The following is a 21,624-nucleotide window of genomic DNA, read 5'->3' as shown; positions in this document are numbered from 1 at the left end:
AACAGTCTCTAATTTATTCCTCCCTCCCCCTTCTTTGAGTCAGCCATGGTAAAGAACAGCACCTACAATACCCAAATTATCCACCAGTGTTATTGGTATAAATAAAGTTAACCATAAACCACAGACGAACACGCACACACAGAAATCCCCCAGGGAAATTACTTGTTCTCTACATGTTCAAAAAATGCAATGAGGTTAGCTTTTTTCACTCTGACACAAGTTCAAAGGCAAAAGTCTCAAATTTAACCCACTGTCAGCTTGTTCAAGAGCACATTCCCATTCTCCTACCACCTGGGCTTCCACAGAAAGTGTTTGTCCTCAGACCTCAAGGTAACAAGACTGAACACAACAGATTTGGGGTATTTAATTCAGGGCCAAAATTTGAAGTGGTCAGTGCCTTTTATTTATTTCATGTACAGAAAGTATGGTGAATGCCTGCATATTTATAATCCTAGTAAACAGGGAAGCCCGTGACAGTGTGACAGTTTCCATAGCAGCACATTAATACTGCATTCAGCAATGCTGTTCAACACAGATGCCTCAAAAACCTTTACAGCCAAACACGCTACAGGTTACCCATTATAAATACTAACATATTTCTATTTTTTAAATAAACAAACATAATAGCTTAATTCAGGAAGACTGAATGGTTCTGTGGTGCAATTCATTCTCTTTAAATGTCTCTGTTGACAAACCAGGAATCATAAAAAAACCCCACTGCTTTAGAAGCCATGCGGTCCAGACTTTCACATGTACTCTATGTAGATGCCATGCTTTTTGCAGCAATGTTAATTTAAAAAGAGTAGATCATCTTTCTGTTAGAATAGGAAATTATTTCTTCTTGGCAAGTGCTTGACAAACCAAGTCTTTAGCTTCATCACCACTTCACAGCCTCTGGCTGCAGTTTTGCAATCTTAAAACTGAAAGTTCAGAAGAAACAACTGAGTATTTTCATCTGTAACAAAGGAACTGTAACAGAGTATTTTTAAGTGCCATTTCGGGGAAGAAAGTGAGTATTAGTGAAGTTCCACTGAGTAGATTATCGCACAGAGCCAGGTCGTAAATGATGGTCTAGGTAAGCTTTTCATGTTGAATCTGGTAGTAACATGCCTGAATTAAAACAAAGTTCAGTTTAGCACACATACCAGTTCTCAGTAAGCTGATAAAGCATCACACACAAAAAGTTTGTTTGGTTGTTTTTTTTAATCCAAGAAAAGAGGACTAGGTTTTCTACAAGCAGTGATGATACAGTGACATTCAACACATGAGAATCTTCCGGTATGTAAACTAGCAAAAAAAAAAAAACCAGCAGATTTTAAGTTACAAATTATGTCCAACTCTTAATGAAGTGAGATAGCATGATGTGGGACTCTGAATACTTTGAGCTCCCAGCTCTGCCAAGATGAAATACATTTTTTTGCTCACAAGTCTGTCTTTGCCCTTTGACAGAAGGGCTCAAAAAAGAAAATATTTTCTTACAGGACAAGGATGCAGGGATTAAGGATTTCAAAAGCCCTCAAGACTGAAAAGCAAAGGTTTCTATCACCTGGATAAATAAACTGACCTGCTGCTGATAGCTATTCACTCCTTAATGCTGGTTCAAACATGCACTGGGTCAGCCAGGACCAGAAACTTAATATGTATGTCTCTGACAACACTTGCACTCAGGGAAAATAAAGAGTCTGCTACACAGATTTTTTTGATAAATATTAACCAACTCAAACGTTCCCTTTTTGGAGCACTATAAAAATAACAGGTATGAAAAAACCTCTGCACCCAGCTATTTCCAGTTTGCACAGACAGAAAATACAATCATGTTCACCTAGCAGCTCACCTTAAGATCTTTATTTAAGTTTCAGATTAACAGCCTCCCTACAAAACAAACCCACAAAAAGGCTCCAAACAGCTGAATTGTCACATGAGCCACTTGTATGAATAGTTTTGAGGTACCAACACAACCTATTTCCATTATGGAGGTCTTAGTGTAAAACAGGATATTCATCAAAACATAGATTCTGTCTGTTCTTCCATACTTAAAAAGAGAATACTAAATAGAATGTGAAGTGTGACACAGTAAAAAGTTTTGTGTTTGTTGGGTTGTTTTTTGCGGGGTGGGGTGTTGCTCAGGTTTTTTTGTTTGTTTGTTTTCAAAATTGGATTCCTGAAGCATCTTGATGTAATGTTAAACATTATTGGAATGGCTAACCCCCAAAGTAGCACTTCATTCCAATTTTTAATAAAGGGAGTAAGTTTTTTTTAAGTTGCAGGGGAATGACAAGCTCAAGGTGAGCATTCAGAACAGTTAACAGCAACCAATATTACATTTGAATAAAGTACATTTGCATATTGCACCATTTTATTAGCAGTACCTGCAACTGTTAGTTTATTCTAAACTCTAAGTTAAGGTTCTTTGTTCATCCTAGTTAAAGAACATCAATAAAAATATCAAAGAAGTTACAACCTAATGTTCATACAATTGTCCTAAGCTGATCATCATTGCTCAAAGCTGATTAATTTCTAAAGAAAGCTTTTAATAACCCTGAATAATTTTCATACCTTCAAGGTAGTGAACATGATGCCTTGCTCCCCATGCTGCAGATAAGGATCCATCAGGTCTTCGATTAAGTGCACCTCAGACCCCAAATTCCTTATCCTGTCACATGGTGAAGAGGGAGAGAGAATAGGTGAATGAAAGATACCATTACAATGTTTTTATTTTCTGTACATGGTGTTGTGCAAAAAAGCATGCTTTTCCCTAACCTCATTCTGAGGTCGCAACCACTTCCCAGTTAACTGTTAAAATTTTTTTCAGGCCAAAGCAGTAAATGTTCCATTTTGTCTGTCTAAGTTACAAAAAGCTAGCAATTAGTCCTATAACGAGAAACATGAGTTTCATACAGGTAAAAGTGCTCATAGTGCCTACACTCAGCTTACGACTGATGCCACTCTTACTGCCTACCTGGCTCGTAGCACCACATAGAGAAAAACAGGAAATAAGTCATCCATGGACCACAGAAAATCTTCCTGAAGAGTCTCAAGTACATTCTGAGAGATCTCTTCAAAAGTCTGCTGGATCACCTTCAACTTGTCAGCTGGAGTAAATGTGGTACTGTTTGGAGAGCAAGAGCAAAACAAGGTAACAATAAGAAGTTAGGTATCTGCATCTAAATTAGGAAGACAATTTGCTAGCTAGCATGCCCCCATGCCCAAGAAGATAATCCAGATCACCACAACAGCCCCAGCTGCCAAGGCTGTGTAGTACCCCAGGCTACAATTACTGGATCAAGGCACACTACAGGTAAGACTGTCTTCACAGTTTTAAGATGTTTACTACTAAAATTCTTAAAGCAGAATTCCTTATGTCAGCTAACAGACAGAGAAAAGCTCCCCATACACAGGTCATTTTGCCATAACTGTTCAGAAATTCACCTGTGTATTTGATCGGACATCCTCATGCTTTTGATTCTAAATGGTATCCTATGGACACATCTCAGTCACATTTATGAGGCTATACTTCATTCCCCATTGGGAGAATTTGCTAACATTTTTAGCAGGAACTCTGAAACTTTTTGGTGACCTCTCTCATAAAGGTGAACAAAGAAAAGGTGACAGGTAAAGGATCACAATCAAATTAAACTGGATAGTATTATACCAGGAACACTAAAACACTAAAAAACAAATTTCAGAGAATTACCTGATTTGCTGTAAACATTCAACTGCAGAGGCAAAGCAGGCATCTTTTGTATTTGATGATACCTGTGTAATCATGAGAAGATTTATCATGCAGGTTTAACAACCCCACTATTCAGCAGAAGAAAAGCAGAATATTATGTACCACTGGCATGAAAGACGTTTTTTTCCAGTGCAAAGAAAGGGGAATATGCCTGGATGCCGAAGTCATCCAGGATATCTGCCTATGTATCATTTGTATGAGTTTCATTTAAAATTCAGAAAAGCCCGTACTGAATTCCTTGGTATGTTACAGATGGTTCTGGCTATCTTCCAGGTCAAGACTGAGAATCATTAAATCTTAATGGTTAACAATCAGGGGGAACTGTAATACTGGAATGATTGAAACCTCAAAGTCATAGCTGTCAATAATCAGAAACTCAGGTTTGGAGCAAAGAGAAAAGGACAAATATAAATGTTAGTTCTTAATATGCAAATGAGCCCAAGTCTTTCTGAATGGAGCAGGTAGAGAATGGATGGATGCAAAAAGACCTAGAGAAATTCACAGAAATTAGGAAACTGGACAGAGGAGAGAAGCAGATAAACATGATGTCTTGGCTAAAGACATCCTGTTTAATGGAAAGAATGGCCCAGCAAATAGGGTAAATGCTGCAGAGAGCATCACATACTGCGTAATTCAGAAAAGACACATGCCACATAGTACTTCACAGTGGAGGGGCTCTACTCTCTAACCAAGCAGTCAGAAATGTGAAGGATTCAGACAGCTGGTAAGAATTTTGCCTAGTACCTAAAAATACAGAACATTTTAAGTTAACTCAAACATGTTATTGCTGGATTTTGGAACATTTCTAGTCTGAGTGGATGTTTGCATCATGTTTTCTCAGCTGAATCCTCAACTTTATGATTTGGGAAAAAGGGGACTTGTCTTGCTGGGGACCCATAGCCTTTGCTTTGATTATTGTTATGAACTTGTAACACTCAATCTCTACCAACAGTATCAGCTCATCTGTGTGCAGCCACTACTGTGGCTTCCCATTACTACAGACTTTGCACAAGCCACAGTTATACATAGGGAAGAGGTGATCTGAAGGCAGGAGGATCTAAATGACTGTAAAAAATTCAAAATTTCAAATAAAAGTATACCAACTCATAAACACATTCCTAAACAGATTCAGAGTATACTGTAAACATTGAAATTGTTCAGTTATGATTGTTAAACCACTCTTACTGGAGCACAGAGAACGACTGCTATAGTATTACCAAGACCAGTGTTCAGCCACTTTCAGCAAGATAATGATTAAGAATAAAAAACATACAATTCTCATAATCAGAAAGTATACAAAGGTATAATAAATAACATTTTATGTTGTATTACAAATTGTACAATACAAAACATTAGAAATAATAAATAAATACAAAAATACTCTTTTAATCAAGCAGCTTGAAAGTTTCCTTGGTAGACTTTTATTCCCACATTCTCTAACATAATTGGAGACCAAGCAAATGTCTTCCTGAATTAGAATTCACTAGAGTAAGACAGTAAGTGACAAAGCTGGACTGACAGCTATTGTAAGAAATCATTAATGTAGCTTTTAAGTAGCAGGCAAATTTTGAGGAAACAAAGTAGCATAGCATCTCTTAAGCAAGAAGCCTGGTCAAAAATTCTTTGACCGCTTCTTCATGATCTCAGCTTCTTGAAAGAAACACTGGGCAAAGCATAGTATAAGTCAAGGCCCAATGAACATACCTTTCTACTCTCTCCAAGGATGGATACAGTTCCTGGCCAAAATTTCCTGCAAGAAACCCAACACAGTCTATTGAGAGAGCGTACCTTAAAGTATTTTTCACCTTATGAAAACGAAATAATTGTGGTGTTCTGAGATACAGCTCTTTCCAACAGGATCAACTACATTGAGCACAAATAGCTGTAAAATAGCCTGATCTGAAATGCCTCACTCTGGTTTTGTAGTGATGCCAATCTTCCCCCCCACACACCCCTTTTTGGAAGGGGAAAGTTTTGATTTGCTCTCTCAGCCATACTAATTAGCTTGCAGATATCTTTAGATGCATTTTAATCAAAGAAAAGCACTTTAGACAATAGGGGTTTTTTAGTTGCTTTATCTAATTATATGCCATAATCTTCTTGTAAGTTCTGTTTTATTGTTGAAGCATACTCACACTTGCACTCCAAGAAAACTTAGAAGAGCCATATCAGTTTGTTTGTTTAGACGTAAAACACATTCCCAGTAAATATCTTCCTCACGCTCATTGTCTAAGGCATACAACATAAACAGAGGAGGATAGAGTCGTGGCAGTAATACAGGGAGCAGCAAGCCAAAACTGGTTACCACATAGCTATTAAAAAAAAGAAAGAGAAGGTTAGTATGAGTCTATTCTATGAGGGATAAGAATGATAAAATAAGTACAAATCAATCAAATAGTATCTGTGCTAAGAAATACTTAGGAATAATTTTGCTTTACAGTCCACACACAGGTGGTTTGGGGCATGGGGCAGTGGTTATAGTGCAGGTATTTTGTGGTTTCTGGCTTTTAATTGGCTTTCTTCCTTGTATAATGTAAAAGCTGAATACTGTACTATATTATAGTTCAAGTTTTACCTGTGTCTTCACACTAATAATTTAGCCCCCATTCTGAGCCACTCTGCTGACAGCTGAACTTTACCTTCAAAGCACAAGCTAGAAAAGTGGCTAAATGGCTAAAACCCATTTAAGTTACCTGACCTAGCTCCATACACTCACACTCCAGGCTTCATAAAGCCAGCAGTTGCTTGGCATCAAGCTGTAAGCCTAGCAGGGAAAGCTGAACTCAAGGTGCCTACTAATACCATCAGCACAGGTCATTGGAGCCTTTCTCAGAAGGCGCTTTCTAACTGATCCCTCTTCCTTATTTTGACCACACCTGAGGCTGCTGTGCACAGGAGAACAATGGACTCAAGTGTGAGCCCCATGTAACTGTTTTTGATGCAGTATATGTGCACTGGACCTGCATTACCCCCAGTGCTCATACCCCAAACAGCTTTCTGAAGCCCAGGCCCAAGCCTAAACTTGTTTACCCACAACAGACAAAAGCAAGTTTGAGCTTAAGTAAAGAATCATTGCATGGAACAGGGATGAAATGCTTATTGCAACCATCATGTGGAAGTTTGCTTATCAGAATCTGTTATCAGAACCAAAAGGAAAACAAAAAATCTGCTTATATCCATCAGTTAAACATGTGCTTATCTTTCTTCTCCCACCCAAGAAAAAACTGTGAACAAAAATGAAGCCTTCCTTAATTGTTGTGTTTTTTTTTTTTTTTTTTTTCCTTTATGTACCCTGGCTCAGGAGATTCTGATCTGGAGTCAGATTTTCCACTGCAAAATGATCTCCTTCCCTTTGTCTCTGTTGCCAGAAATGGAATTGTGCTGCCCTCCTCCGGAAGATCAGGAAACAAGAACCTAAATGGCAATACACAGAGTAACGTATGATTTCATTTCACGATGTTTCCACAGCATTAGCAGGGAAGATTGGAGAGGAAAGAAAAGTCACCTGAAATAACACATGGTGGACTAAGGCAGCATAGCTAACAGACATATGGTACCATCTACCTGGAAGAAAACTTATGATGGCCAACCCCTCCAATGCCAAAGATACCTTTCCTACCTTGACATCACTTCCCTCCAGACAAGACTTCTAATAGTTAATAATTTGGAGTATTTCTGCTTTCAAATTGGCAGGACCCAATTAAAGCTGTAATTGCACTCAAGAATCTAAGCAAACACTTCATAGGAACACTGCTCATCCATGTTAGTAAGAACTTCAACAGAATACATGGCAAGTCCCTGTCCTCACTATTCTTCTATGCCCTTTGAACACTTGTCTTTTCACAGCATGGATATCCAGAGACACTAAATTGGAAATTCACATTAAGATGAGCTCCCTACAGCCATATTTTCAAGTACAATGTAGGATGTAATACACTGTGAAGATTTTAATTTCTTTATTTTGACGGACTATTCAAGACTCCTTAAAAAGGTTAAGGAAGTACAAGCAACCCCCAAAACAGAGTAAAGATACTGGCATACTTGCGTCGCATAAACATTAGGCAGTTTCAGTACCTGAGACATCTGTAATTAATTCAACAGTAGCTTGACTTGAAAATTAGACTGTCATTACCTAACCAATTGGAAGATGCGTTTGAGGTAGGACTTTATCTCTCTTACAGCCTCTTGCAGTAATCGTCGATTAGCGCCTACTCCAACATAGGTCATTCTGTAGACAGCTACTAGTGTTTCCACCAGCTTGCCCAATGGATGGAGAGGAGTATCGCAAGCCTGAGGTGAAAGATATTAATTGGCTAGTCAGATAGGTCAATGCCAGACACACAAAAAAAATTAATTCAAAAGGATGGGTCAGAAATCCAACAACAGGCTTTGAAAAAAAATATCACAAATATATCAAAAAGCGAGCTACGTTTAACAAAATGCCATTGTATTATAAAATGTATGTATTAGCTGAATACAGCTCATAGAGGAGTCAAGGCAGCACAAGAACTTGTTGCTACTACTTGACAAGTCATCTGTCCAGTACTATTAACATGCAATAATTAGCAAGTATTTGAAGATGCTTTGCTAGAATCCAATGTAAAAAAATTAAAACTGTAACTGAGCAGAAACCAACTTTAAGCCAGTATCCATTAGGTATATAATGATTTTAGTCTTAGTTGCGGATTTTAATTCAATTAATTAGGAAGTTATGAGAAAACATGAATGAATACAACATGGATGACAAGACTGCAAATATGGAAGGAATTAAGGAAAGGTTTTACAAAGTGAGCTTGACATCATGCTTTACCACAAAGCTACGTGAACATGAGAGTCACATACCTTTATCAAATATTTTTTTATATTTTCATATTTTTCCAGGGTGAAGGCACCAGTGTGTTGTGGAATGAACTCCAAACTTTCCAGTGTCTGAGTATGTGAGCGGCTCAATAATTCTGGGCTGCGGTTATAAAAAGGACAAAGACATTATACAGATTATTAGACATACAGTAGGAAAAAAAACCCTGAAGCTAGCAACTGAACTCTAAACATCAGTATGTCCCTGAAAGGGTTTATACTGCAGAGTATTAAGAGTTCTGATTTTGTTTAGGATTTCTTGTTGCTGTTTTAACTGAACTTTTACAGTTAAAGTTTCTAGTCAAGAGTGCCAGTTTCTTTCTCAATACTTTCTTCATCTTGCTGACTACCTTCTCTAGGAACTAACCTGTCTTTGTGTTGCCGTCGGTTGGTGGTCAGGGCCACTGCAATGTTGTCCCAAGCCTTCCATCTGTCCCCCTGGCCTGGGCTCTCACAACCAAGCTGGTTCCAGCATTCCTCAAATACTGCCTTCCATTTTTCATCAGGAGGCACTGCCAGGATCCCAAGTTTCCGCCTAATAAAATGTCCGATCAGTCGGTTAAAGTCAAACAGTTCTGAAACACATTCAGCTATGAAAACCACCTATGGATAATGTCAATCTAGGATCTCATACTATTTTACCAAAAGCTGATATACTTAATCTCTACTGTGAAATAAGTGTATCACTAAGAATAAACCTAGAACCTACTGTTTAATGTCTTGACTTTCAACACCTTTTAAAAAGAACTTACAGAAATTCTCCTTCGATTTTTTTCCTTGCTAACTAACATACATTAATCCATGTAACATAACATTACAAGATCAAAATGGTTTGAACACCTACATGTGGTAACAACTATGAACCTTACTACATTAGAGAAGCCAGTCTTACTCTTTCTTGTAGTCTTCCAGGAAATGGGTTTGTTTAAAGACTAAAAGGACTGGTTCGATTTCCAAGAAAACAGGCCATACTGCACTTAACTGGGCTTACCTTACCACTGGTATTCATTCAGAAGGCTCAGGACACATTCACAGAGCAAAAGACACAGCATAAAAATGTCCCAAATAGCTATAGTAAATGTCCCAAATAGCAAATAGTAGTAGCTACACAGATAAATACGAAGAATGGATATATGGCTCCTGCCCCTAAAGTAGTATCTACATATGATGTTGCGTGACATGTTACGGATGTGCTGGTGGAGAGTAAAACTAGCTCAGGCATCTTCTCACTGACAGCCAATCCTCTACAGCCAAAGGAAAACCAAGAAAACCAAGAATTATTTTTCTCCCTATAGGTAGATCGATCTATAATGAAAGACATAGAATGAAATTTAGGGCTTTGAAAAACTTTCAGGAAGCAAATAAATGCTGTCAGGGTTAACAGTTCTATCTGGATTTAAATGAAGTGTCAGATATCGTCAGACCTTTCAGTAATATTTTTCCACCATGTTTGAGATGAGAACTAGCAACACCGATTATTTCCCCCTGCTTCCAGTTTCACAAAGTAGCAAAGTAGGCTCTAAGCCTTTTCACAAATTATACCAGAAGATTTTCAACTTCAAGAGAGCCTAAAAAGGGTAGATGAAACGCTTATTTCACAAGCAATCTTCACAAATATGTACATACATTTATTCATAGACTCCCTACTGGGTAAAAAGCAGACAGCTGCTAAGGTTGCAAGTGTTCAGTTCAGCAGGGAGGCCTGCTTAACTTTACATGCTGTTGTAGGTGTCAGCACTGTCAGAAGAAATTACCCGTGAATGCTTCAGGAAGCATACTGAGAAGTAATCTAGGTAAAAACATTAGAGTTGTGTTTCCCATTTTAATCTGAAATTTGAGAGTATCCTTCAAAGATATTGAATCCTGTACAACAATTACTACTATTGTAAACCAGTATATAGTGCTACCAACTACTGAAATTTCACCAACTCTTTAAATTTAAAGTTTTTTCTACTCAGAGAGATCTCAGTTATGACTTAAATAAAACAAATGTGTTTTCCTCCACAGATATAATCAAGCAAATTGACCTAACACATCTGTTATAAACAGGGTTATATGGATACTTTTCAAAATTATCTTTGCCAAGGTGTTAAAATGCTCTCTTTTGCAACTCAGCAAATTTTTCTACTATTTTCTTACGCATTATTTGGAAGAGGCGTGGTAAAACTAGCTAATTCTGTCCCAATGTACCCCCTATTGGCATTGTTAAATAACACATTAATTAATTTACCAACAGAATAATTGGCAGAAGGCAAAGTAGTCTGTGATCGACTTAATTGCTCAAATGTAACTTAGTCTTTCTCAGTACATAAAAAGTCATCAGCAGCTGTGAAATTAGGTTCTAACAGTCAGTTATAAATAAAATTCTGAACTGCTATAGGACAGTAGCAGCATGTCAGCTATCCTGTAATTTCATGCTGTTACCTCCGTATTCAAGTAGTAATTAAAGCAACAGCAGCTACAAAGAAGATTATCTTATTTTATTTCCTAGGCAAGAGGGAAGAGGAATAAAAAAGGGATCTTACTGTTTCTTTGGAACAAATATTTTTAACTGGCCTTTTAAAAAAAGACAATAGTTATGTTCTGAGATATTATTGAACCATATGAGAAATTACTTCCTATTCAACACTCACAATGCTTTAGGTTTGTCCTTCTCATTCTCATACAAGCTAGGTTTGAAGTAGGTTCCTGTGATTTTTATCCCAGATCCCCATTCTCCACTGAAGAGACCTTCAATATAATCTCCATTTGGCAAGGTCAGTGTTCCCTTGAGAGAAAATAAACAATTTAACTGAAATCCATTTGGAACCAAATGACAAGGAAGGACACTCTCTTTTTAGATGGTAACAGTTTACAAGTGACAACTCTAATACCGACCTTTCCACTCAGAGTCCAGTTATCTGAAAATTCCCCCTCATAGACTGTATCATCCTCAGAAAGCAGAATTCCAGTCCCCTATAAAGAGAATCACAAACAACACAAAGCAGTAATCGTAACAGAAGGCCAGACTGCAGATCTAAAGGTACGCTGAAAAACCTGTTACTAATTCCTAGCAAACAATTTTTTAAAAAGCAGTTTCTGAAGTAGTCCTAAGTCCAAACAGAGCGGGAATTATAAAGACAGTTTAAAAAGCCAAGACAATAGAAGGTTAGAAGAATAGAAGGTTTACATAGCCTAACATACACTGTTATCTGTTGCCACACTCTGCCCCAGAGAGCTTCCACACTTGGAGGAAAAGTCACTATAGGACAGAGTCCGGTGTTCAACTCACCATCATTTTGTTGGTGCTGAAGGCTCCTTCATAATACAGCCCAAACTGAGTAACCACAACACCATTGCCTTGGCAAAGATCATCTTGCCACATTCCCATATACTTTTCTCCTCTGAAGAAAAATGAAGTAGAAAGAGTACAGTCTAAGTAGTACATTTATATCCCTTCTTTGGCTTTACTGCGATATTTGACCATTACAGAAACCATTAGAAAAGAGTCATGCAGCACTTGCTTCAGGTCTGTCAATCTAGTTTCACTAGCTTCATGGCAATGAAGAATCTTTTTGATCAAAATAAACTATAATGAACTTCCTTTCACAATTCACATTACAAATTGGCTACATCCGAGCAAACTGTTCCTGATGACCTGAAACAATGCTGAAGCCCTGTTAAGCCCAATTTCTGTCCAAAGGAATCTGAGCAGTAGCTACAGCACACAAGAAACAGGGAAAGTTGTTAGCTGATCTGGATCGGCTTTATCTAAGATTTAAGTTGTATATGAAATCTTTGGCTTCATCAGGCATCTGCATGATTAAGTTATTTAGAAAAGATGCAAGATGCTTATTTTAGGCTTTTTTTTTTTGGCCAAAGCTTTTGATTTCTTTACCTAAAATCAGATTACTCAAATTGAGAGGATAATAAATGAAGGAAACCAAACTGTTCTACTTGGGGGATAGGAGGGAGACCTACGAAGTCATACATGACATCTTGAAAATATTGAAGTGCAAAAATGGCAAGGAAACAGATCATGTTGTAGAAAGTTTCTGGATAACAGTCGAACAAAAGGTCATGCCATTAAAAAAAAATTTAGACAATTAAAGATTTCTCACAAGTAAACATCAGCCTCTTTCAGACTACTATTTAAAATACATTTTTGTAGTGGAATTCCACAGAGGTCAGGCTAGAACACCTGAAACTAACTGCAAGTCCCAAATATTTTGAAACAATCTACTTTTCAAATTGTTCTGAAAAAGAACATGACATTTTCACCATACAAGTAATGAAAATATTAACTCATCAAGCACTTTTTTGTTTGCTTTTAGAGGGAAACTACTGATTGATTTAATAGAACTCTGCTTATTACACAACATTTTCCTCCTAGTACCCAGGAAAAATTATGGTCATAGTAAAGACAGCAAGCCCAGATGTTAATCTAAATTCGGGGGTTGTCTTCCAGCTGATTGGACCCATAACCTAGCAGGATGCTGGCCTGGTGACCAAAAAAACAGACTATATTGAACTGTGCTTAGACAGTATTTATTTAGTGCACATTTAGTGCAGTACTGTTTCTGAGACTATCATTTCCCTAATGTGCCCTGAGAGAAGGCATCTGCCTTCCACTGCATTGTCAAAGTAAATAGAAAACCTGAGCACGAGCTGAAATTTACCTAGTCCCGTACATCCGATCATGGAACAACCCGGTCTTATAGGCCTGAGATGAAAGAATACTCCTCACATGACATTCATAAAGCTTTCAGCACTCACAAAACAAGATACCTTAATAAGTTACCGTATTCAGTGCTAGTTTTCAGGCAGAAGTATGATAGGAAAGCAAGGCAGGAAAAAACAAAGCAAAACAAAAAACCCCACATTTACTCCAGAAGCAGCAGCAAAAAGCAGTCTCTAGACCCAATTCTTCAGATCATCAACCCAGAAAGCCTACTATAAAAGAAAAAAAAAAAAAACACAAAAAACCCCAGATATGCATTACCACTGCTACTAACAAACCAAATCCTTTCCTACTCTTTTTGCAATTGCCTGTCATACCAGTGTTTTGCGGAACCGAAGCATTACCTTGTGATATCATCAAAAACTCCATAACCACTCTTCTTATCCATTGTCCACTGTCCAATGAACATGCTGGGAGAGGAAGAGGTCAGCTTCCCACTGCGTAGCAGACCGTGCCCATGACGCATGTTATCCTGAAAACACCCTTCATACACCTCACCAGTAGCAAAGCTATAATGAAAAAGAGTAAGTTAGATTCCTATAATCTACTGTTCTGTTGTGTTTTAGTTTTTGGAGGGGTTTTTTGGTTGGTTTTTCTCCTTGCCCCCAAAACAGATCAATCCTCTCTTTTTTTCTTTTAGGAATTACATTACAGCCACACCAAGCAGGAACTATAGTAAAAGTATATTTGGGATAAAAGTGAGCCTTTAATACAAGGTCTTTTGATGCTTTGTTGTTTTAAAGCCACCCTCTCCCCAACAAGCAAGGCCATTAGAGGTTATATTTATCTCTAAGAAGAAAGAATCCTCTATTACTGAAAGGTGGTAGCAACATTAGAACAGATATTAATACCAGAACGCAGTACAAGTATGCATTGTGAGCAATCTACCAAAAGCAAAGCAGAAAATAAGCCAAGCTAACTATCATCACAAGGCTGAAATGTTACAAGAAAGCTATATATAGAGGCTTGGGAAGCAGCGTGCCAGAGCATCAGCCCTGCTCTCCCTTCTCCAATGACAGCAACACAAGTACTACATGTTACCTGTAGACTCCATGCCCGCACATTTTGCCTTCCTTCCAGTACCCCACATAATGGTCATCCTTATTCAATGCTTTGTTTGGCACTCTGTACTCACCATACCTGTCAATGCACAGAAATGGAACACAAGCAGCTATAATACTAAACACATTTCATTAAAAACAGAAACAGATACCTATCGCAAACCCATTCTAAAAATCAGAATGCTCTATATTATTTTTAGCACATCTCTCAAACTACAGCAGTTACAGATTTATTTACTTTTTTTAGGAGAAAGCAGGAATTCCAGCATCACTAGGTCAATTTAGTCTATACTGCTTTTCTCTTGCTTGATTGTGTCATGTTGTAAGTATTCCTCTCTCTACCACACTGCAGCATTTTTCACAGCTTTCTAAAGGCCACAAGTCCTCTCACATCCTAAAACTGCTTCTGCCTTTGTTGTCTTCTTCAGGTCTTGATAATTAGACACACTTTTATTCCAGGGAATAAAACATATGTATTGCTATGGAAAATATTTTTTAAAAAGCCGCTAGCTTCCAGTTATGATTAAAAACAGTGGCATAGAACCGTTCACAATTTCAGTATGCCTGAGAAGAATGAGACGCAACTTTTATTTATTGATTGTAACCTTCTGAGGAGATTAAAATCCAGTTCTGAACATTCTCCTGAGAGTGTGCCTACACCAACAAGACATTACTATTGTCGAGCATTGAGACTATAGCATGCATGCTGAAATACAAATATATGCATTCGATAATCCCAGCAATTACAGCTAAATACCAATCCATTTATTTCTTTTGGGGACTTGTTTACAATATTTCCATCTCCAACAACCCTAAAATCACCAGGGTTAGTTACACTTACTAGTAGTTACAAATGACCAAAGCTCTAATCTGGTTTTATAGTTTGACATTATACCAATAGGTAAGGTGTATTTTAAAAAGCTGTCTGCAGCCAGACCACATTTCAATTTTCCCTCCAACTCAATACTTTGAAAATACATTTGGAAGCCAATAGGACACCTCATATATTTTTATCCCACCCAGTACAGACATGTCTGCTCACAAGATTCATATAAAAATGCCTCTGGAAAGAAGTTAACCTCTTAGCCTCAATAGTGCCCTAAGCAGATTCTTAGCAATGACATCCATAGAGTTACTTTTAAGTGGTCTTATTTGTTTCACCAGATAACTTGATAACATCTGGGACTTCTGCTCATCCTATTTTCAAACTCCTCTGTACTAGTTATCTTAATCATCAGGATCACATACTCTCATTAGTTCTGTTTTCATCACCCAAACCCTGAAGTCTCAGTTCAAGATTTGTTGTGTCCTTCCTGAATTATTAAAACCTTGCTCTACCAGAAATACAGCAAAGAAAACATTAGATAAGATGCATCACTACATTGTATGAAAGGCAGTGCATTTTCCAGAAGGATAAAAGAACAATACCAGAACTTTTGAAGATACTGCAACACAAAAAGTGAAGTTACCTATACAGCAGAAAATTGACTGCAGACTTTTCAATTGGCTTCCTCTGCTTTGGAGTTCACACCCACCCATTCTTTCTCCTCAGCTGTTTTACCATTTCCTTCCTCCATCCTACAGCTGATTACCCCAATTAGTTTCAGTTTTTATGAAAGAGCAAGTTTTTAATTATGCAGTTGCAAGTCTATTGAGAAGACAACTAGCATACCTCTGGATAAATGAGACTATCTATATATATAAACATATTGATATATCTTGTTAAAATACATAACCCTGAGTCAGTAAGATTCACTGCAAAACCTTTAATTAAAAGGTTTCTGTTATTTCCTCCTACAACAAGAGGTATTGCTTGCCCTCTGGGCTCCACAGGTAGTGAGAGGATCTTACCCATCCTCCAGCCCAGTCCGGAAAGTCCCAGAGTACATTTTTCCATCTGGCCACTTTAGGATCCCTCTGAAAAAAATACAAAGCCATACACGCGTTTAAGATAGTCAATTCAACTTTGCACTTCCCGAATAAGTTCTGTGAGTGAGCCTACTTATTGATACAGCAAGCACCGCATTTTGTTTTCAACTGTTACATTCAAATACTTTTACCTGCCATGAGGTTTTCCCGAAAGCCATCTCCCATCATAAACAGCATCTTTAAATCGAGGGTCCTTATAGAAGGTGTATTTCGCACTGCGAGAAATAGGAGGTTCCTGTCTTGGCACATTCCCACCAGCTCCGTACAGAATTAAGTCAGAAGTCCCTTTAAGGGCCTGATCCACTGCTTGGCTTATTGCCCTCAGCCACTTGGTCTGAAACAGAAAGCATTTCATCACAGAATTCAGCTAACATCCATCTTTGCATTGAATCCTGCTTTTACAGAAACTACAATAATCTCCTCTGCACTCCTCAGTACAGTGTTGTAAATTGGAACACTGCTACAGTCAAGCACAGTGTACAGTCAACCTGCATACCAAGTTGCACGAAGACTTCATTCTTAGTGAATACTTAGGCAATACTTCTCCCTGTTCAGTTTCCTAGTGGGAGAGAAAAACTCATGCATATCACTGAAGCCATGAAAAATTTCTAGATATGCCTACCTTTTCCTGTGGTGTTGAAGAAACAAGAACAAACTGTTCTTCTGGTGTTGTAATCTTCAATCCATTCCTATATGGCAGGAAAAAAGTATTTTAATCTAGTGAAATTTCATCCTGAAAAAGGCCAGGTTTCTTAGAGCATGAATATTCTATCTTCCCTCACCCACCCCAGCTAGTATTCACTGTAATATTAGTGTCAGCAGTGAAAAGAAGCAGCAGGAGAGACTCCTCATTTTCCTTGACTACCTTATTCCTTCTAATGTTTATACATTTTTTTTTAAAGACATAGAAATACAATAAGTTTTCTGAAACAAGAAAGAGGGGTAGACATGATTGTATCCCGCCTATTCCACTCCTAGTTTACAATAATTGGTTACAAAATGCTCATCCTCCCTCCCGATACCCGACTGTTTCAGCATCACAAGCAACAATACTCACACATTACCAGCTTCTTCTGAAAGAGCTTCTACCCACAGTGTAGACAAGGGAAAAATATGGTGCGTTGAAAACTGTAGGCAAGGAGAAGGGGGAAAACTTCACTGAATACAGACCCATTACCCCTGCCCCATGCTTTTTCTGAACATTTTTTTTCCTTTCTTTGAGGACTGCGGAAAACTGAGCATTACAGGCTCCTTATTTGTACCCTGCTCCAAGAAATAACCAACAGAAACCATGCCAGCCACAGGGCGACAGCAATCAAACATTTAAAAAAGGAGTTGATGATTTCAAATTTATTCATAAATATGAAAAAATACCACTTTTAAATGTTCAAGCAACACTGCAGTGAACAGTGCAAAAACTTATCTTTACTATATGAAAAAAAGTCATGTTGTTTTCTATGCTTCAAAGTTTTATTCCTGGATACAAGCTGCCTTACCTGAGCATGTACCAAAGCATCATTAAAGAGGATAAACCAGTTTACAGAGAATCTTCCAGCATGCTGTAGGGACAGCCCCCGATTGCTGCTTTCACAGATTAAACACCGCTCTGGCTTCCGCAAGGAATCCTACAGGTAGGGTTAAAAACAAAGTTACAGAAGCTTACTTCTCACTGATTGTGACTTAAGGTCAGTGCTATTTGTCTCTGATAGTAACGGCCCAACCTTTTTGAAGTTAAGAGTACTACAGCAACACAAATTAGAAGCATGAGAAGTGCAACTGGGACAGTAGCCTCAGTAATAGACACAGGGTATAACACTAACAGCAAGAGATTCAAGCTGCTAATGGACTGACAATTGTCATTATACCGTCATTTTCCCAGGAAAGGTCTTCCAGAAGCCAAGCGTGTATTCTGCTTCTTTCCTTTTTCTGCTAAGGTGGACAGCAAGGCTCTCGTAACAAGAGCTAGAATCCTGTAGCTTCTGGTATTCTGGAGATGCCTGTAGGGCACAAGGCCAGACAGACCTAAGTGTTTCTGAACAACTGGACAAACAACACTAACCAAGCTGCAACACAACTGCTCCTTTTATTAAATCAGTACCAAACACATGACAGTTGGTCTGGTTAATAAAGTAACAGTGGAGGCTAAGTTTTTTTCTTGGTCACATGTTCTGTTGGTGTGCTGGGAGTTTTTAAATCACAGAAGTTCCATGACCGTTAAGAGGAGAATGATTAATATACAATTACATGATCTACCTTCTTGCAGCTTAACAAGTTGTAGCAGAAGTAGCACTAATAATTGCAGGAGTAATACTTTAAATTACTATATTGGGATAAACATACAAGTAATTATTGTTCCTGTTTAGTCATCTTTTATTTCAGAAGAATACAATTATATACATCTAAACGGGTTGTAAAAGTCTACCTAATATATATGTAGTATTTTTAGTAAAGTATTACAGCCAAGGATCACTACAGTAATGATGCCAGATGGAACTGAAAAGCAACAGGCAAACATCAAAATAATGTACTTACAATTAAGCGCTCAGGCACACAAACAAGTTCTGGCAGGGTAACAAATTTCTACCTGTCATGTGATCTGTGCAGGTGTGGTGCAAGATTGCACAAATAAATGTGCATGATCTTCCCTGCAGCAAATATAAGTCCCAAGTAACTTCTCTGAGGACTAAGCTATTTCTAATTACCTGGCATTTGCTTCACACAGTTACTTCCGAGCTATAAGTTTCATGTGTATATTTATTCTAATAGAGATAACAAAGCCAGCTTACCACTTCAAAACATGTGGCAAGCTTTAGCAAAGTTCTAGCATAATTATGAAGTCTTCCAAATGGCATGAAAAACAGAGCATTCAGAACTTCCACTAGCTGGAGGTTTTCCTCATTCTTCTCAGACAGTTTCTGTAATAGCTCCTGGTTTTTACTCAGGAAGTCTCTAAATGATGGGACCATTGGGGAACAGAGGAAAGAGAAGAAAAAAAGACAGCATGACATCAGTGATGTTATATATCAATGAGCACAGAATGCTCCTTTTTGGATTATTGTAAACCAATAAAAACTGTAATGGCGAATGCATGCTGCTTATTAAACTATTCCCAATTTAGTTTAAGGAAGCACAGTAATATAGACATGTAGATCTCTACCTGCAACACAGGACTTGTTTACTTCTACTCTTACATGCTCAGTCATTAAACTGGTTGAAGAAAGTTGATTAAATTGCCCCACTTAGAGAGTAACTACTTGCCTTTTCCCCTTTAACACTTGGTTAGTAGAACAGCTAACAGGTGGAATGACTTCCCCCTTACTGTTGGAGTAGTAAGTTCCTAACACTGTTGATTCATATGAGACAACCTGAAAGAATCTTAACTTTGCTCCAGTGCATTTCCCTAAGCATATCCAAATCATCTCTTCCCCACCCCTGCTGTTCAAGGCAACTGACCAGTTTTTCCCCTAACTAGAAAAATTACATCCTACCTCAAAGAAAGGCAGGAAATCTGTTCAATCCTCAGTCTGATTTCCAAGAAGGAGAACTAATCTAGTTCAGAGAAGAAGAGGGAAATGATTCTGAAGACAATACATTAGCACACAAACCCAGGATTTCTTCATTAAAAGGAAAACAAACCTACTTTTCCCTCTCCTTCACCATATCTGTGCGCACACGTGTGCTGGCACATGTGACACATCTGCATTAAAGCACATCCAGCTGGGAAGCATTTAAACCACAAGCTGCAAAAATCAGGTGAGGCTGAGAAAGCAGGCCCCAGGGATAGTGAAACAGATAAGGGAATTGCAGAGCAGGGTCCCCAAGAATTCTACATGATTAGTAAGATGCCATTTCATACATCAAAATAACATACCTTGTCTAGGGTCTGATAACAATACTTAAAAACTCTCTTGTTCAACAAGCCTTAGGAATAAAGTCTTCTTTAGAGAGAAGACCATATTTCTTAATCTTAAATTTAACCATCTGGGTGGCTTTCACTTTTAAAGCACTTTGAGATCCTCACACCAAGGTGCCTCTGTAGAAAAGTGTCAAATAATAACAGATTCATAACACTGAGTATACAGCTCATCTACTCTTTCAGAGGAAATGCTCAAAATCCTGCTAGCAATGGAGACCTCTATTGAAGCTAGCGCTTGCACTTTTTTTTAACATTGGGACAATTTCTAATGCATTCATATCACAGCATATCCATAAAAGACAGGCTGACATTGTTAACCGTCAACTAAGACGGCACTCCTTTGGGGAGGGGGCAGAAATTCATCATTACCAGCAAAAATATTCTTGACTTCCCTTTGCAAGTAACAGGAGAAAACTTCTAAGACATCTCCTCCCTGAAGTTTCAGAACCTGAAAAAGTCTTATTCACCTAATGAGACCCTGGTTGCAGTAAGAGAAGCTGTTGACACCTGACAACTGATGTGAAAAATTCAGTATGAGTAACTTCAGCATCCAATAATCATGAATAAGCTTATGCTTGAACTAAGATTTCCTGTAAGTCACCTTAAAAATCTTGACCAATGCAGAAAGATTCTCAGTGTCTCTCTGCAGTGGGTTTTTTTGTATTTAGTCTTTGGCACTGGTCCTCAGCTACAGAAGATTCTTTGCATTAGGTACCTTGGTATTTCAAAGAACTTCCAATACCACCATTTATATGCTACATTCAAAGTGCTCCATAAACAGCTGTAACAGAATTACTCCTATTAAGAATTTAGGAAGGAAGGAAAACCAGTAATTCCTCAGACGAGTTAAAAAAACCCGAATCATTGCAACAACTTCTTCACAGTACTAGAGTGAAAAAGGCACAGTGTCATTACTTTATTTCTTAAGCAAAAATGTTACTGAACTGAGAAAAAGGCTTTACTTTATGATCTGTAAACTTCAAATATACTACCTCAGAATACAATTCCTTCCTCACATTTGAGAGCATCTATGCATGAAACAGAGTAAAGCAACCTTGAGATGCAGAGAAGATACATGTGCAAAAATGTTATTTTTGCCTCATTTTAAAGTGCCTCCATAAACTTAAAAGAATTAAAGTGAGTTCACATTATCTACTCTTACTAATCCTTAAAGAAAAGTTTTCTGTTCTGTATTTTCTTGACAGCGCCATCTAAAAGATAAAATACTAACAAACACTAGATATACAATGAAAATTAAACTTCAAGACTAACTTTTCCAAAAAATCATTATCTGAAATCTATTTGTATTTCTTTCAAGGAATTTACAATAATTTATGGTTTTTTTTCTCCTTCATCCACCTTCAGGATAAAGTAATTGAACTAATTCAGCACCATTTTAACCTAAACT

The 21,624-nt window shown here is 37.8% G+C and overlaps 1 protein-coding gene across 4 annotated transcripts in view; it reads right to left on the bottom strand.

Annotated features, from left to right (window-relative positions):
• Nucleotides 1-431: 431 nt before the first annotated feature.
• The window catches only part of ALS2 (amyotrophic lateral sclerosis 2 (juvenile)), a 36,482-nt gene continuing 15,289 nt past the window's right edge, over nt 432-21,624 (bottom strand). For all 4 annotated transcript variants that reach the window (XM_010282293.1, XM_010282290.1, XM_010282291.1 and 1 more), the window contains 22 exons: nt 19,087-19,249; nt 18,166-18,297; nt 17,797-17,925; nt 17,358-17,428; nt 16,923-16,989; nt 16,432-16,634; nt 16,223-16,288; nt 14,352-14,450; nt 13,655-13,819; nt 11,862-11,973; nt 11,468-11,545; nt 11,224-11,357; nt 8,958-9,125; nt 8,576-8,693; nt 7,866-8,023; nt 7,025-7,147; nt 5,869-6,045; nt 5,438-5,483; nt 3,695-3,756; nt 2,960-3,109; nt 2,557-2,653; nt 432-1,110 (listed from right to left, as the gene is read on the bottom strand). In XM_010282293.1, coding sequence (XP_010280595.1) covers nt 1,072-1,110; nt 2,557-2,653; nt 2,960-3,109; nt 3,695-3,756; nt 5,438-5,483; nt 5,869-6,045; nt 7,025-7,147; nt 7,866-8,023; nt 8,576-8,693; nt 8,958-9,125; nt 11,224-11,357; nt 11,468-11,545; nt 11,862-11,973; nt 13,655-13,819; nt 14,352-14,450; nt 16,223-16,288; nt 16,432-16,634; nt 16,923-16,989; nt 17,358-17,428; nt 17,797-17,925; nt 18,166-18,297; nt 19,087-19,249 — 2,557 coding nt within the window. In that variant the 3' untranslated portion in view covers nt 432-1,071. The remainder of the gene's footprint in view (nt 1,111-2,556; nt 2,654-2,959; nt 3,110-3,694; nt 3,757-5,437; nt 5,484-5,868; nt 6,046-7,024; nt 7,148-7,865; nt 8,024-8,575; nt 8,694-8,957; nt 9,126-11,223; nt 11,358-11,467; nt 11,546-11,861; nt 11,974-13,654; nt 13,820-14,351; nt 14,451-16,222; nt 16,289-16,431; nt 16,635-16,922; nt 16,990-17,357; nt 17,429-17,796; nt 17,926-18,165; nt 18,298-19,086; nt 19,250-21,624) is intronic.

This window comes from Phaethon lepturus, unplaced genomic scaffold (genome assembly GCF_000687285.1).
Source record: "Phaethon lepturus isolate BGI_N335 unplaced genomic scaffold, ASM68728v1 scaffold7232, whole genome shotgun sequence".
In the NCBI taxonomy this organism is placed as follows: Eukaryota; Metazoa; Chordata; class Aves; order Phaethontiformes; family Phaethontidae; genus Phaethon; species Phaethon lepturus.
This window is presented reverse-complemented; position numbering and strand designations above follow the sequence as displayed.